The following is a 14,461-nucleotide window of genomic DNA, read 5'->3' on the forward strand; positions in this document are numbered from 1 at the left end:
CCAGCTCGTGTGTGATGCCTTTCCCCCATGTAGCCCAGCTCTTTTCCCTTAATTGGACAATTCACAAGAGAGACAGGCAAAAAAGGTCCTTCCAATCATATCATTACATTACCTCCCAACTATCACTTTCCTGAAAATTCTCGGAGTATTTTGAGGGAAGCTTTAACTTGTCCACAGCCCCAGATTGCTCATGAAATTGCTTCATGTGTTTCTGCCTCTTCATGTCTTTACTTGCTCAGCCACTCAGCAGGTGGTGGACGGATGAGCCTGTCCTGTCAGGGACATCTAGCATCACATTCATCTTCATCCCAAAACAAATGTTAGATTTTACAGTTGGAGCACATTATCCCAAGGTTTGGGCTTTTACTGCTATGCAGGAGGGGACAGACCTCTGGCCTTCCCAACTGAAAAGGGAAATGTTTCAAGTACAATGACTGTAATAGTCTTAAGACAAACGTAGCAACCCAGGTGGCATTGACCTATAATCCCGGCACTCAGGAGGCAGAAGCAGGTGGATCCCTGTGAGTTCAAGGCCAACCTGGTCTACATGGGGAATTCCAGGCTAGCCAGGGCTACATAATGAGACCCCCATCTAAAGAGGGAGGGAAGGGAGAGAAGAGGAAAAAAGAAAAGCACTATCATGAGAAGTAAGCCCCCCCCCAAAAAAAGCTAAAAGCCAACCATGAAATTGTAGAATCTACTTTTGGGCAAGAACCCATTCGTCGCCATTTCAAGGCTATGTTTTGTCTTTGAAGGTTTAGCAACGTGATCCGAGCCCACACTCGCCTGGAGTCACGATACAGCAACAGCTCTGGAGGGTCATATGATGAGGATAAAAGTGAGTACCCGAGGCTTCGGGCTTAGATCTGAAAAGGTCCAAGAGCCCACCCACCCAACGGTAAAGAGAAGCTTTTTCCTTGTGAGGAGCCTTCCCGCCAGCCTGGTTCCAGAGCCTCCTCAGTCCCAAATAAACACACAGGAGGCTATATTAATTATGAAGCTGTTGGCCTTGCTTGTTTCTTACTGGCTAGCTCTGACTTAAGTAATTACCCCATAATTGTTAATCTAAGTATTTCTCTTACCGGAGAATAGTTCCGGGCTTCCTACCCCATGGCGGTTACATCTCAAATCTTGTGTTTCTCTTACCCAGAGTCCTTCTGGACTCCTAGTCCCTCCTATCTAGATTCCCTATTGGCCAGACAGTGCTTTATTGACAAATGCACAGGACTTCCCCAACACCCAACCCTGTGCTTCTATATTCCTGGTGTTTTCCATGGTGATACCAAGTTAGAGAAAGCCTAGTAAAAACTCATTTGGGACTGCAGAGACAGCTCAGCCATGAAGAGCTCTGGTTGCTCTCCCAGAGCTCCTGTGTTGGGGTCCCAGCACCCACATGGTGGCTTACAACTGCCTGCAACTCCAGCTCTGAGGGATCCGATCCCTCTTCTGACCACCCTGGACACACACAAACCCAGTAGATGATAGATAGATAGATAGATAGATAGATAGATAGATAGATAGATAGACAGACAGACAGACAGACAGACAGACAAATATATATAGATAGATACATAGACAGACAGACAGACAGACAGACTGACAGACCGATAGATAGAGATAGACCTTTTTTTTAGAGAAAATATGTTGAAGTTTAGAACTGTCTTGGGAGTGAATTTAGGTTTTCACACTTGTGCATCTACAGTCTCAGGCTAGGATACAATCTTCCCCTGGCATAGTCCCAGAAAGCCTTGTTAAGCTGGGGGATGGCTTTGTACAGGAATTTCTTTAAGCTGTGGGCAGTTGAATAAACCAGAAAGATTAATGCACTCTTCCTTTTGTCTGAGGCCTTGGCAGGTTCTGTGGATACAGTCAGTATAAATATAAATTGTCCAGGAGTTGAAGAAATTCTAGGAACAGAGGACCCCCCTCCCCAGTGACACGAGTCTGTGTTGTGGAACTTTCTGAAAAAATTGTTATATTTATTTATTTATTTATTTATTTATTTGTTGTTGTTGTTTTTGGAGACATGTTTCTCTGTATTGTTTTGGAGGCTGTCCTGGAACTTGCTCTGTAGACCAGGCTACCTCTGCCTCCCGAGTGCTGGGATTAAAAGTGTGTGCCACCAATGCCTGGCCTGTTATATTTCTAATTATTTACATTATGGGTGTTTGGCCAGCATGCATACCTATGCACCACATTGTGCAGTACCCATGGAAGCCAGAAGAGGGTGTTAGTTCCCCTGGAACTGGAATTACCGATAATTTTGAACTGCCATGTGGGTGCTGGGTATTGAACCTAGGTCCTCTGGAGAAGTAGCAGTAGGTTCAATTCCCAGTGTTGTATTAGCAGCTAATAATCCTCTGTAAGTCCATTTCCGGGGGATCTGATGCCTTCTTCTGGCCTCTTCAGGCAACTGTACACCGGTGGTACAGACATACATTCAGGCAGGCATATAAATAAAAATAAATAGGATCTGGAGAGATTGCCCAGTGGTTAAGAGCACTGACTACTTTTGCAAAGGACCTGGGTTCAATTCCCAGCACCCACACGGCCGCTCACAACTGTCTGTAATTCCAGTTCCTGGGGACCTGACACCCATGGCAAAATTGTCAATGCACATGAAATGAAAATAAGTAAATTTTAAAAAAGAAAAACACCCTCATGTCATTTCTTTTGATTTCTCAAAACAGTCAAAGTAAAAAAGCATGAAGTACTTTCCACTGTGCTCTTGTGACGACACTGAGTGCAGTTAAGAAGAGTCTAGAACAATCCAGTCGGGGGAACAGTAGGGATGAAGTTCCTGAGGCTTGTCTAAACTTGTGCAGAACAGCAAGGACGTCATCGTGGCTGAGGCGGAGTGAACAGTGGGGAGAGGGAGGCAGTAAGCCACCAGAGGAGCATGGCAGCCTTGAAAAGACTTGTAAGGTCATTGTGTGGGCTGTGGGCTTCCTTCTGAGTGTCAAGGCAGCCGCTGGAGAGCGCTGAACAAGGAAAGACACATGGCCAACGTTTCCAAAGGAGGGCTCTGGATTCTCCACAGAACACGGGTGTGTGCAGTATTGGGAGTGGAAGCAAGGCACCAGCAAGGAGACATGGGGACAGAGGAGGGTGCGATAGACACAAAGACAGAGCTAGAGACAAGCAGCAGATGCCAGCTGTGTGCTTGGAAGGCAAATATCTCTGGATGTCTTGAGATGTCAATGTCCCCAGCATAGCATCGTGGTGATGATAATAAACATCCACAGTAGACTCTAAAGATGCAGTGTACAGAGGACAGTGCCTGACATGCACCTGCCTGTGTCGGTCAGTCCTTTATGTTGTTATTACTGGTGTCATCTTGATTGTGAGTTGGATGACAGGACATACAGGATGGCTCTCAGGCTCTTGTTCTAAGTTAACTAGAAATAAGAACAACATTTCAGGTGCTCAGTGGTCAAGAACACTGACTGCTTTTCCAGAGGATCCTGGTTCAATTCCCAGCACCCACATGGCAGCTCACCACTGTCTGATACAGACACACATGTAGGCAAAACACCAGTACACATAAAATGAAAGTAAATTGTATATAAACACACACACACACACACACACACACACACACACACATATATATATATATATATTATGTTTTTAAAAGAACTGAATTTCCCTGCAATGGGAAAACTGGAGATATTTCCCATCACGGGAAACATGACTGAACATTTTTTTTAATCTGTATTTTTTTTTTTGCTCTATAGTGAATAACTATAAACCAAGTAATTACATAATCAACTAATTCTAACTCATTTGATGACATGAGCTGTTGTTCTGGCAAGCAAACATTTGCAAGATGTGTGTTTCCAAAAACACCAGCTACATACAGTACACACAAGTCTTTTTGTCCCCGGAAAATAAAGTAGCCATGTCTTTCTTATCCTCCAGATGATCCAATCTCCCCCTACATGGGCTGGCTGTTAACTATTACGGAGGCCAAGCAGCCACAGCCCTTACCCATGCCGTGCACTGGAGGCTGCTGGGCCCCCTTGGTGGACTACCTCCCAGAGACCATCACTCCGCGGGGGCCACTGCACAGGTGAGCAGCATGTGTGTGGGGGCGGAACGCACAGTTTGCTTTCAGTGGACCTCTCCACCAGTGAGATGAAGATCTTTGGCCTGGTCTCACTCAAGGAAGTCCCTTTTTAAATCAATGGGACCTTCCTGACTTTATGGCCAGCTCCTAGAATATTAACAGAATTTAATCAAATATCAGCCTATGACCCTTTTGAAATTTTCCTTGATGTAATCTTGAAAGTAATTGGGCAACGCTTGTCAGATTGCGTACAACTTGAAGGGATAGACTCCTTCCATTTCACCTTTTTCTTCAACTCTTGTCGCTGGAAGACTCACCATTCTGTAATAAACTTAACAGGCGTTTCTAGCAATGGGGCTCTGTGCTGTCTCTGTGGAGCTGGAGAGCTGACTCAGTAGAAAAGAGCACTGGCTGCTCCTGCAGAGGACCTGGCTTCCGTTCCCAGCACCCACATGGCAGCTCCCAACCATCTGTAACTCCAGGCCAAGGGGAACCCAGTGCCCTCTTCTGGCCTCCATGGGCATTGCATGCACATGGTACACAGGAGGCACTCATATACACATGCAGAAAAAATAAATAAATCTCTTAAAATTCTATCTCCCTTGGATAAGTACCTTTATATAATTTTTCATAGTTGTGACTTGACCTGTCAATGTATTTCCGTCCTCTATAAAAGTTGCGTCCATTTCTCCTTTTTGTTGGTCAGGTGCAATATTGCTGTGATCTTTATGACTGAGATGGTGGTGGACCACAGTGTGAGAGAAGACTGGGCTCTCCATCTTCCACTGTTACTTCACGCTGTCTTCTTAGGTAAGGGCGCATCTAAGGGGAATTCTAACCAACACGTTTGATAAACACGTAGAGGCCTTTCCTAGGCACGGCCTCCATTGCACACAGGTTAGCTTCCGTTCTGAAAGCAGTGCTTTTTTTTTTCACTGAACCTTCCCACTCTGTGACATGTCTTGTTCCAGGGGATCCGTCATAGCTTAACACTGATGTAAACGGAGGCTTTTTTGTCCTGCCTGGTCCCACAGCCGCTTTTAAAATAATCACTCAGAAGCTCAATGTTAATTATAAACCGTTTGGGCTATAGCTCAGGCTTATTACTAACTAGCTCTTACAGCTTAAATTAACCCATTTCCGTTCATCTATATTTTGTCACGTGGCTTCGTGGTAATCCTTGTTCTCTAGTGCATCTTGCTGCTCTGGTGGCTCGATAGCATCTCCCTGACTCCGCCCTTCTTCTCCCTGCGCCTCTGCTTGGGTTTCCTGCCCGGCTCTATCCTGCCTTGCTATAGGCCAAATCAGCTATTTTATTAGCCAATGGGAATAAACATATTCACAGCACACTGACATGTCTGTAATGTACATGTATTAATGATGCATCTTTAAAGAATAGTATGGGCTTATCTGGGGGGAGGGGAGTCCTCAGCTGAGGAACAATGGAAAGCCATGAAATCTTGACCAAAGCAAAGAGAGAAATAACAAGGAATGTGGCAGGCTAAACACCTAGTTTTAGATGTCCAAGTGGCAGGCAAAGAAATGTAGGAGAGGAACCATCTAGAACATCAGTTAAGTTGCAAAGAGAAAAATAAATGTAGACCCTTTAAGCCTGGTGCGATGCTACATTTCTGTGATCCCAGCCCTCAGTGGCAATGGAAGACCTCAAACGCAAAGCCAACATGTACTTTCTAGCAAGATGTAGCTCACAACACACTTTTCAATAGTGTATCCAGGGAAGAGAGTACATCAAGAAGAAAGAATACAGCAGGGCGGTGGTGGCACACGCCTTTAATCCCAGCACTCGGGAAGCAGAGGCAGGCGGATCTCTGGGAGTTTGAGGCCAGCCTGGTCTACAGGAGCTAGTTCCAGGATAGCCTCCAAAGCCACAGAGAAACCCTGTCTCAAAAAAAAAAAAAAAAAGAGTTCAGGCCAGCCTGCTCTACAGAGTGAGTTCCAGGACAGCCTCCAAAGCTACAGAGAAACCCTGTCAAAAAACAAACAATAAAGAGTATGTACTACATTAAACACTACAGAGAAGTCTAGAAAAGGCCTCCTGTCAGCATTTTAAAATGCCAACATTTCATTTAAGTCACAAAGCATCTTATCTTCCCTAAGCCCAACTTCTTTATGTTGGTAACCCAAAGACTAACAAAGACAACCGATGGCTATCCCAACATGCATTTCTGCCAGCACCCTGGAGTCTTTGCCATCCCCGGAACCTCAAGGGGCTTCAGCATTTGTTTATATTTGGAGACTGTGCCCTCTGCTCCAGGGTTACATTAATTCGGAGACTGTGCCCTCTGTTCCAGGTTTGGACCATTATCGGCCGGAAGTCTTCGAGCACAGCAAAAAGCTGCTCCTTCACCTCCTCATCGCCCTTTCTTGCAACAGCAACTTTCACGCCATTGCCTCTGTGCTCCTGCAGACCCGAGAGATGGGGGAAGCCAAAACCTTAACCATGCAGCCTGCTTACCAGCCAGAATATCTCTACACAGGTAAGAAGAGGTGGGCGTGGCAGTGTCACCAGTGGGGAGACGACACTCAGGTCCCTTGCGTTGTTGTGTCCCACTTTTCTGCATGATAAAATAACACCGTCTTGTGTGAGCATGCCTCTAAAAAGCCTTTCCGTGGTTGGGTATCTTAAGTGCATTTTTCAGAATTCTTTTGACTGCTGTCCCCAGTGAGTATGTTCCTATTGATGTGCTGACATTGAAATGCTTGTGGGTCAGGAGCACTGACCTAGAACACTGAAGGATGAGAATGTGGAATGAGGTGACTATGTCCCCACCTGAACAGGACATGGCGAGTGTGGCAAGTGTCTCTCTATGCCTCCGTGTACCCCTGAGGGGGTTTTCACTTTCCTGAGTGACTGTGTCTTACTGGAATCTGATGGAACACAAATTTCAAAATTAGAGAAAAGGAAGATGGTTGCATGTATACATTTTCAAACTACAGTATAACTAAAGATGTACAGTGAAAGAACAGTATCTTCTTTGACTATTGTGCCAGATAGCTCATTAAGATATGTTAATATAGGCTGGGCAGTGGTGGCATGCACCTTTAATCCCAGCACTCGGGAGGCAGAGGCAGGCGGATCTCTGTGAGTTAGAGGCCGGGCTGGACCGACAGCCTCCAAAACAATACAGAGAAACCCTGGCTCATAAAAACAAAAACAAAAAAAAAAAAAGATATGATAATATATGGTTAAAGCATAGATCAGTGATAAAATATATACTCAGCATGCATGAAACCCCGGGTCTAATCCTAAGCACTAAATGCATATATGTATATGCATATTGTGAGTTCATATGTACATATATGCACACACACATATTAGATATACATATTAAATTATTCATAGCCACATTTACTCAGAAACATCAACTATAACTTACCCACCACCCACTGAGTAACTAGTGTTTGTCTTTAAAGGAGTCGTTTTAAATGTTTCCATTGTCCATTAGTTGGGACTAATTTGCTGATGGTACAGTGGGTATTGACCTTTTATAGTTGGGCTGTTTGCTGGTCTGGCTAGTATATTCATAAAACACACATGCACTTGCCTTTTACCACAGCCTGTAGTCAAACCCCAGTGTGGAACACAGCATATCTCCTCATGATCCACCATACACACTGGTTTATACAGCGGTGCATCTGAGGCCATAAGCAAAGAAAAACGATCGGTATTGATGACTCCTAACCGTAGCCCAAATCAAGTGTTCCTTAACATCACACAGATGTGTGTTCTCCTCCAAGCCTCTCGTCAAGCTTGTTGGCACCCTAGCCCATTCTGTCCACTGTCTCCTCCTCCCATCAGGTGGCTTTGACTTCCTGAGAGAGGACCAGTCGTCCCCGGTGCCAGACTCTGGCCTGAGCTCCAGTTCCACGTCCTCCAGCATCAGCCTAGGTGGCAGCAGTGGGAACCTCCCACAGATGACCCAGGAAGTAGAAGATGTGGACACAGCCGCTGAGACAGACGAGAAGGCCAATAAGCTCATTGAGTTTCTCACAACCAGGTAATGAATGGGGTGGGGAGTCAAAGTGCCAGCACTTTAAACCACACAGCTGGGCAGTTATCTTGGTGTTTGGAAGAAGCTCTCTTTTCTTCTGATTTATATTGACTGGAGGGCAATGCTGCGAGAGGGTGTCTCATGCCCCATCGACGGGATGACGGGTTGTCAGGGAAATTTAGGGTGTACTGATAAGACAATGCAGCAGACGGTAGTGCCCCACCATGAGGCTGACTTCCCACATCTCCAGAGATGCCAGGTTATGGAAGTTCTGAACTTAGCCAAGAACTTCACTCTGAAGACCAAGGATATTCACCACAGTCCACCGTGGTCACCTTCTCAGAGGCCATGTGCTCATTTGCTCCAGAATCAGAAGGCAGAAAGGATGGGAAGCAAAATGGGAACAAATCCATGTAGTCAGACATCAGAATCAAGAAAAACTGCAAATGGTCCTATTTTCTCAGGTCTTCTGGTTCTCCACGTAGTTATTAAGGCTTCAGAACTACAGATGCCCCTAGGGCCAGTGCTCTGTATGAGCCCGATTACTGGGGTCATGCTGTCCTTTCTGGGGGCCTTAAGTTATGCACATTCAGCTCACAGCTGCCACCGGTTACAGCTGACAGCACCACATGCTCGCACTTACCTCATCTAACGCCACCCAATTCTTTAAAAATAAATTCTTTTAACTTCATGTGTCTGAGTGTTCTACCTGCGTATGTGCATATATGCACTATGTATGTATAGTGACCATGGAGACAAGAGTGCTGGAGTTCCTGGAACTGGAGTTCCAGATGGTTGTGAGCCACCATGTGGGTGCTGAGAACTGAACCCAGGTCCTCTGCAAGAACAGCCAGTGCTCTGACCACTGAAGCATCTCTCCAGCTCCTCCATCCCGTCCTTTCAAAACACAAGTTTAGATAATAGAAGGCACTTTTTGTTGGTTCACTGGTATCTCGCCCCTTGATAATGTGATTCGGACAGCAACAACAAACTTCCGTCTTGGCAAACTCTTAGCATTTTATGTCTCTTCCCAATCAAAATATAGTGCCTACAGTATGCCAAGCACTGTACTTTTGAAATAGAACATTTTACACTTATTTATTTATTTATTGGTGACAGAGTGTGCACATGGAGGTCAGAGGACAAGGAGCCAGAATCAGTTCTCTCCTCCCACCATGTGGGTCCCAGGGATTAAACTGGGGTCCTCCGGCTTGGCCACATATGCCTTACCTGTTGATCCATCCTGCTGGCTAGAAATAGGAGGTTTTTAATTGTTGTAAACAAATTTAAAATGATGACTGTAAGGCTGGTGAGATGGCTCAGCAGGTAAAAGCACTTTCCCAGAAAGTGTGGCAACATGAATTCAATCCCTAGGACCCCTGTAAAGGTGGAAAGAAAGAACAGACTCTACCAAGCTGTCCTCAAGTGCACCATGGCATGAACACCCACACACTCACAATATACTTATGCACAATAATGAATTAATTTTAACTAATTAAAAAAATAAAAAACAAATCCCCACAAACCAGAGTTATTTTTGAATATGTGCAGAAGTTTTCATGTGCTTCCTCTAGATAATTAGTAAAGTTTTTAAATACATATATGTACATATATATTTAACTATACATACATACATACATACATACATACATACATACATACATATATATGAGACTGGAAAGATGGCTTAGCAGTTAAGAGCACTTGCTGCTCTTCCAGAGGATTCAAGTTCAGTTCCTATCACCAACAACAGGTGGCTCACAACTGTTTGCAACTCCGTTTCCAGAGAATCTGACCCCCTCTTGTGGTCTCTCTGAGCAGTGCACTTATGACACATACACATACATAGATACACACACCTAAACATAATTAAAAATAAAATAACAGCCATGTACTTAACGTCAGTGTGTTTTGTTTCAGGGCATTTGGCCCACTTTGGTGCCATGAAGACATCACACCCAAAAACCAGAACTCGAAGAGCGCCGAGCAGCTTTCTAATTTCCTACGTCATGTTGTATCTGTATTTAAAGATTCCAAATCAGGTACTTCTTCCTGATTCCCCAAACCCCTCTGGCAGAATTCTTCTCTCGGGGTGCTCACTGCAGGAGTGTGATGTACGATGACGCATCATACGTTTCCAAACTGCACTAACCACAATAAGATTTTTTTGTTGTTGTTCATGCTCAAGTGACATCCAAATATGTCAAAAGTCCTCCAGGGCCATAAAAAATTAAAAATGACTATTTTCATTGGGTCCTCTATTCTTGTCTGTTTCCCTCAAAAGAGGAACAGCAGTCGTACAACCTGATGACCCCAGATAATTGTGTGCTTTACATTGTATTTCCTTTCCAACCTGGTCAGATGGTTTCTTATACCTGAGATCATGCTTTCGGGAGGATGCTCAGGTGATGCCTCACCTCCTTCCCTGCAGGGTCTGCATCTGGGACCTGTGTTTTGATAGAATGGACCAGACTCTGTGGCACCAGGTCTCGGATGTCTTTAAAACTAGTTAGATGCATCCCTGTCTATCTTCTACTTTAAAGGTTTATTTGTAAAACAACCTCTTTTTTTAGAAAGAAATAAGCCAGACATGGTAGCTCACCTTATAATCCTGGCAGTCTGAGGCTGGAGGACTGTTTCAAGGCCAGCCTACTACATAGTGAGTTCCAGACCAGCCCAAGCTACAGTGTGAGAACCTTTCCCAATAAAAGGGAAGGAGGGAGGAAGGGAGAGGGAGAAGAGAAGGAGGGAAGGAGGGATGGAGGGAAGAAGAATGGAAGGAAGGAAGAAAGAAAGAAAGAAAGAAAGGAAGGAAGGAAGGAAGGAAGGAAGGAAGAAAGAAAGAAGGAAAGATAAAAAAGGAGTTCAGGGGCTGAAGAAATAGCTCAGTCAGTATGCTTGCTGCAAACACATGAAGACCTGAGTATGAATGCCCAATATGCACACACTTGTAACCCCAGCACTTGGGGGATGGGGCAGGTGGATCTCCAGAGCTCCTTGACCAACCAGTATGTTTGAAATGGGCAAACTCCAGGCTCACTGAGAGACCCTGTCTCCAAAAGTACAGAGAGAGAGAGCCATTGAGGAAAACACTTGGCATCATGTCACCCACACACATGCGCTTACATATCTGTATACACATATACATCAACATACACACAAAAATGAAGAAAGAAAAGCAATGATGGAAGAAAAGGAGTTGAATAATAATGCATTTGTGCATGTGGGTTGTATACCAGACAGTGTGCTGTTTAGTTCTTGTAACATCCTTGTGAGATACAGCCTGCTGCTCACAACTCAAAGAGAAGGATATGGGCTCTTAAAAAACAAAACAAAACAAACAAAAACCTGTCTTTCCCAGAGTCACAAACCCTCTGATTTAAAACCAGGACCATCCTGCCTCGAAGCCTCTGCCTCTCCCTGTGTGTCCCATGATTCATATAAAGTTTGTTTTTTACTTTGAAATGGCTTAAGGGTCTATTGTTCAATTGTCTTGTTTGTTTATATATTGTTTTCCTTTATTGTTAAATTTTATGTGTTTGGTTTTCTGCCGACATGTTTTTTGTGTACCATATACATGCAGTGCTTGTAGAGGGCCAGAAGAGGGCACCATATCCCAGAACTGGAGTTACAGATGGTTGTGAGCCACCATGTAGGTGCTGGGAACGGAACTTGGGTCCTTTGGAAAGAGCAAGTTTCTGAGGCAGGGTCATCCATTCCATGTCACTGTTCCCAACTCAAAACACTGATTTTTTAAATAACTATCACCACAAGGTGTATGGGGGGGGGTGTTGTTAGCAGGTTCTAACTCTCCTCATGACTTGAGCACACCAGTTTAGAGCACCAACGTTGACCTGTCCACTGTTCTTCTGGCCATAGGTTTCCATCTGGAGCAACATTTAAGTGAGGTTGCACTGCAGACAGCCCTGGCGAGCTCTTCCAGGCACTATGCAGGCCGATCCTTCCAGATCTTCCGGGCCCTCAAACAACCCCTGTCGGCCCATGCTTTGTCTGACTTGCTGTCGAGACTGGTGGAGGTGATTGGAGAGCATGGCGATGAGATTCAGGTATGGAAGGGAGTGACCACATAAGTCCCCCTCCACAACATAGCATAGCACTCTGCTGGAGTCCATAGAAGCTGGCTTTAACCTCCAGAACCACTATCTATCCCTTATACCAAGTCACTCCAGAGGACACTGTTCTACAGATTCAACAGATGTGATCACATTTTGTGACTTGAAAGTCTCTCCATGGCTCCTGTGTTTGTCCCTTTGGTGGTGGTAGTGTTGGTCATACACAGCAGGTGGTGATGGGTTACATTGTATTGTTTGGGGTTATTTTGTGTTATTTTGAGTCTTTCTGCCTTCTGCTGAGGACTCAGTTATGCGACCTGTCCAGCCAGAGCCAGAGCAGGGATCCCCACAGCATGTGGGCCAACCTCTCTCTATCTCTATATGGATGATCTGGAGAAATGGAGAGAGACTCATTGCTGAGAGACCTGTGGGTAGAGCTCAGAGCTCTCCTTACACCTCACCTTGCCCTTCCCCTCAGCAGGGACTACTCACCCCAGCCTCACCCCTCCCCCACTGCCCTGTTGTATTTATTACCCCTCAGAAGGCTGTCAGACTTGGGGAAATAAATCCTCAGGCTAACTCCTAGGCTGTGTGGTTTCCCAAGCCAGCCTTACAATTTGATCTTAGACTTTATAAATGAATAATATCAGAATTGACTAGCGTTCAGAAATCCGGTCGTGGATGGAAGGGAGATTGTGCTATGTGAGCTCCCTCTCAGGGAGTTAGCAGCACCAAGTGTTCTCTGTGTGCTTTCCAGGGATATGTGATGGAAGCCCTCCTAACCTTGGAAGCCGCTGTGGACAACTTGTCTGACTGCCTGAAGAACAGTGACCTCTTCACAGTGTTATCTCGGTGAGGATCGCTTTGTTGATATCTGGATGTCAGACTTACTGTGCCAAGTGTTGGTCAGAATACAAAGAACAGATGTAGGTTTTGAAATCTACTTAGGACCTATTATATTTAGTATCTTCTTTTTTTGAGACAGGGTTTCTCTGTGTAGCTTTGGACTCTATCCTGGTACTTGCTCTGTAGACCAACCAGGCAAGCCTCGAACTCACAGAGATCCCCCTGCCTCTTCCTCCTGAGTGCTGGGATTAAAGACATATGCCACTAATGCCCAGTCAGTATCTTCTTTTATTAGGAATATTTTTTGGTGGGGGGGGGGTTCAAGGCAGAGTTTCTCTGTGACTTTGGAGGCTGTCCTGGAACTAGCTCTGTAGACCAGGCTGGTCTCGAACTCACAAAGATCCACCTGCCTCTGCCTCCCGAGTGCTGGGATTAAAGGTGTGCACCATCACCGCCTGGCGATTAGGAGTATTTTTCTATTTATGTGAATGGATGGGCACTGTCTGAGTGTCTGGGAGTTCCAGGTGGTTGTGAGCAACCACGTAGGTGCTGGCAACCGAACCCCGGTCTCTGCAGGAGCAGTAAGTACTCTTAGTCACTGAGCCATCTGTCCAGCCCCGCATTATTTCCTTAAGTTTAAAAAAGGAAAAGGGGTGTTGCAACATACATATGTTTTCATTACACGTGTGGGGTGTGTGTGTGTGTATGTGTGTGTGTGTGTGTGTGTGTGTGTGTGTGTGTGTAGGGCAGAAGAACACAACAGATCTCCTGGAACTGAGTTAGGAACAGTTATGAGCTGCCCAACATGGGTGCTAGGAACCAAACTCAGGTCTAACCTGCAAGAGCTGTAAGTGCTCTTACCTACTAAGCCATCTTTTTAGCCCATAAATCTCAAACATATTAAATAATACATAATAACAGTCCTATTTATTATATCAGGAAGAAGGAATTAAATAAGTATACAAAGCTCATCTAAACTACTCCTAGGAAATCAGCTAGAATAGAAGTTGGCTTAAGTAAATAAATACTTTAATAGCCTTTAAAGTGTGGCCCTACTTGTGCTAACTCATTTCAAATTATTTGTGACTCGATATTCTGTAGTTGAACTTGTTCCAGAAACTAAGTCAGTAAATTTACCTTTCCTCCTTTTGAACCTTCCTTTACTTAAGATTAATGTTACTATCTTATGTGTGATGGGAGTATGTGCTTGTGATCCTGGAAGAGGCTAGAGAGTGACAGGTGAGCTGCCATCTGATGCTGGAGATCAAATTCAGTCCTCTTAGCCACTGAGCCCCATAGACATTATTCTATTTATTTCTCTGTATAGCTCTGACTGTCCTAGAACTCACTCTGTAGAGCAGGCTGGAGATCCTCCTGCCTCTGCCTCCTGAGTGCTGGGATGAAAGGTGTGCTCCACCACCACCTGACTAATATTTTATTATTTTTAATGAGCCTTTTTT

At 44.8% G+C, this 14,461-nt stretch overlaps 1 protein-coding gene across 8 annotated transcripts in view; it reads left to right on the forward strand.

The window, feature by feature from the left end:
* Positions 1–14,461, forward strand: part of Fry (FRY microtubule binding protein) — a 380,830-nt gene that overhangs the window by 308,541 nt on the left and 57,828 nt on the right. For all 8 annotated transcript variants that reach the window (XM_040751422.1, XM_040751416.1, XM_040751415.1 and 5 more), the window contains 8 exons: positions 756–838; positions 3,922–4,072; positions 4,776–4,879; positions 6,382–6,567; positions 7,890–8,088; positions 10,003–10,124; positions 11,962–12,149; positions 12,913–13,007. In XM_040751422.1, the coding sequence (XP_040607356.1) occupies positions 756–838; positions 3,922–4,072; positions 4,776–4,879; positions 6,382–6,567; positions 7,890–8,088; positions 10,003–10,124; positions 11,962–12,149; positions 12,913–13,007 (1,128 nt within the window). The remainder of the gene's footprint in view (positions 1–755; positions 839–3,921; positions 4,073–4,775; positions 4,880–6,381; positions 6,568–7,889; positions 8,089–10,002; positions 10,125–11,961; positions 12,150–12,912; positions 13,008–14,461) is intronic.

Source organism: Mesocricetus auratus, unplaced genomic scaffold (assembly GCF_017639785.1).
Source record: "Mesocricetus auratus isolate SY011 unplaced genomic scaffold, BCM_Maur_2.0 Super-Scaffold_100008, whole genome shotgun sequence".
Lineage (NCBI taxonomy): Eukaryota > Metazoa > Chordata > Mammalia > Rodentia > Cricetidae > Mesocricetus > Mesocricetus auratus.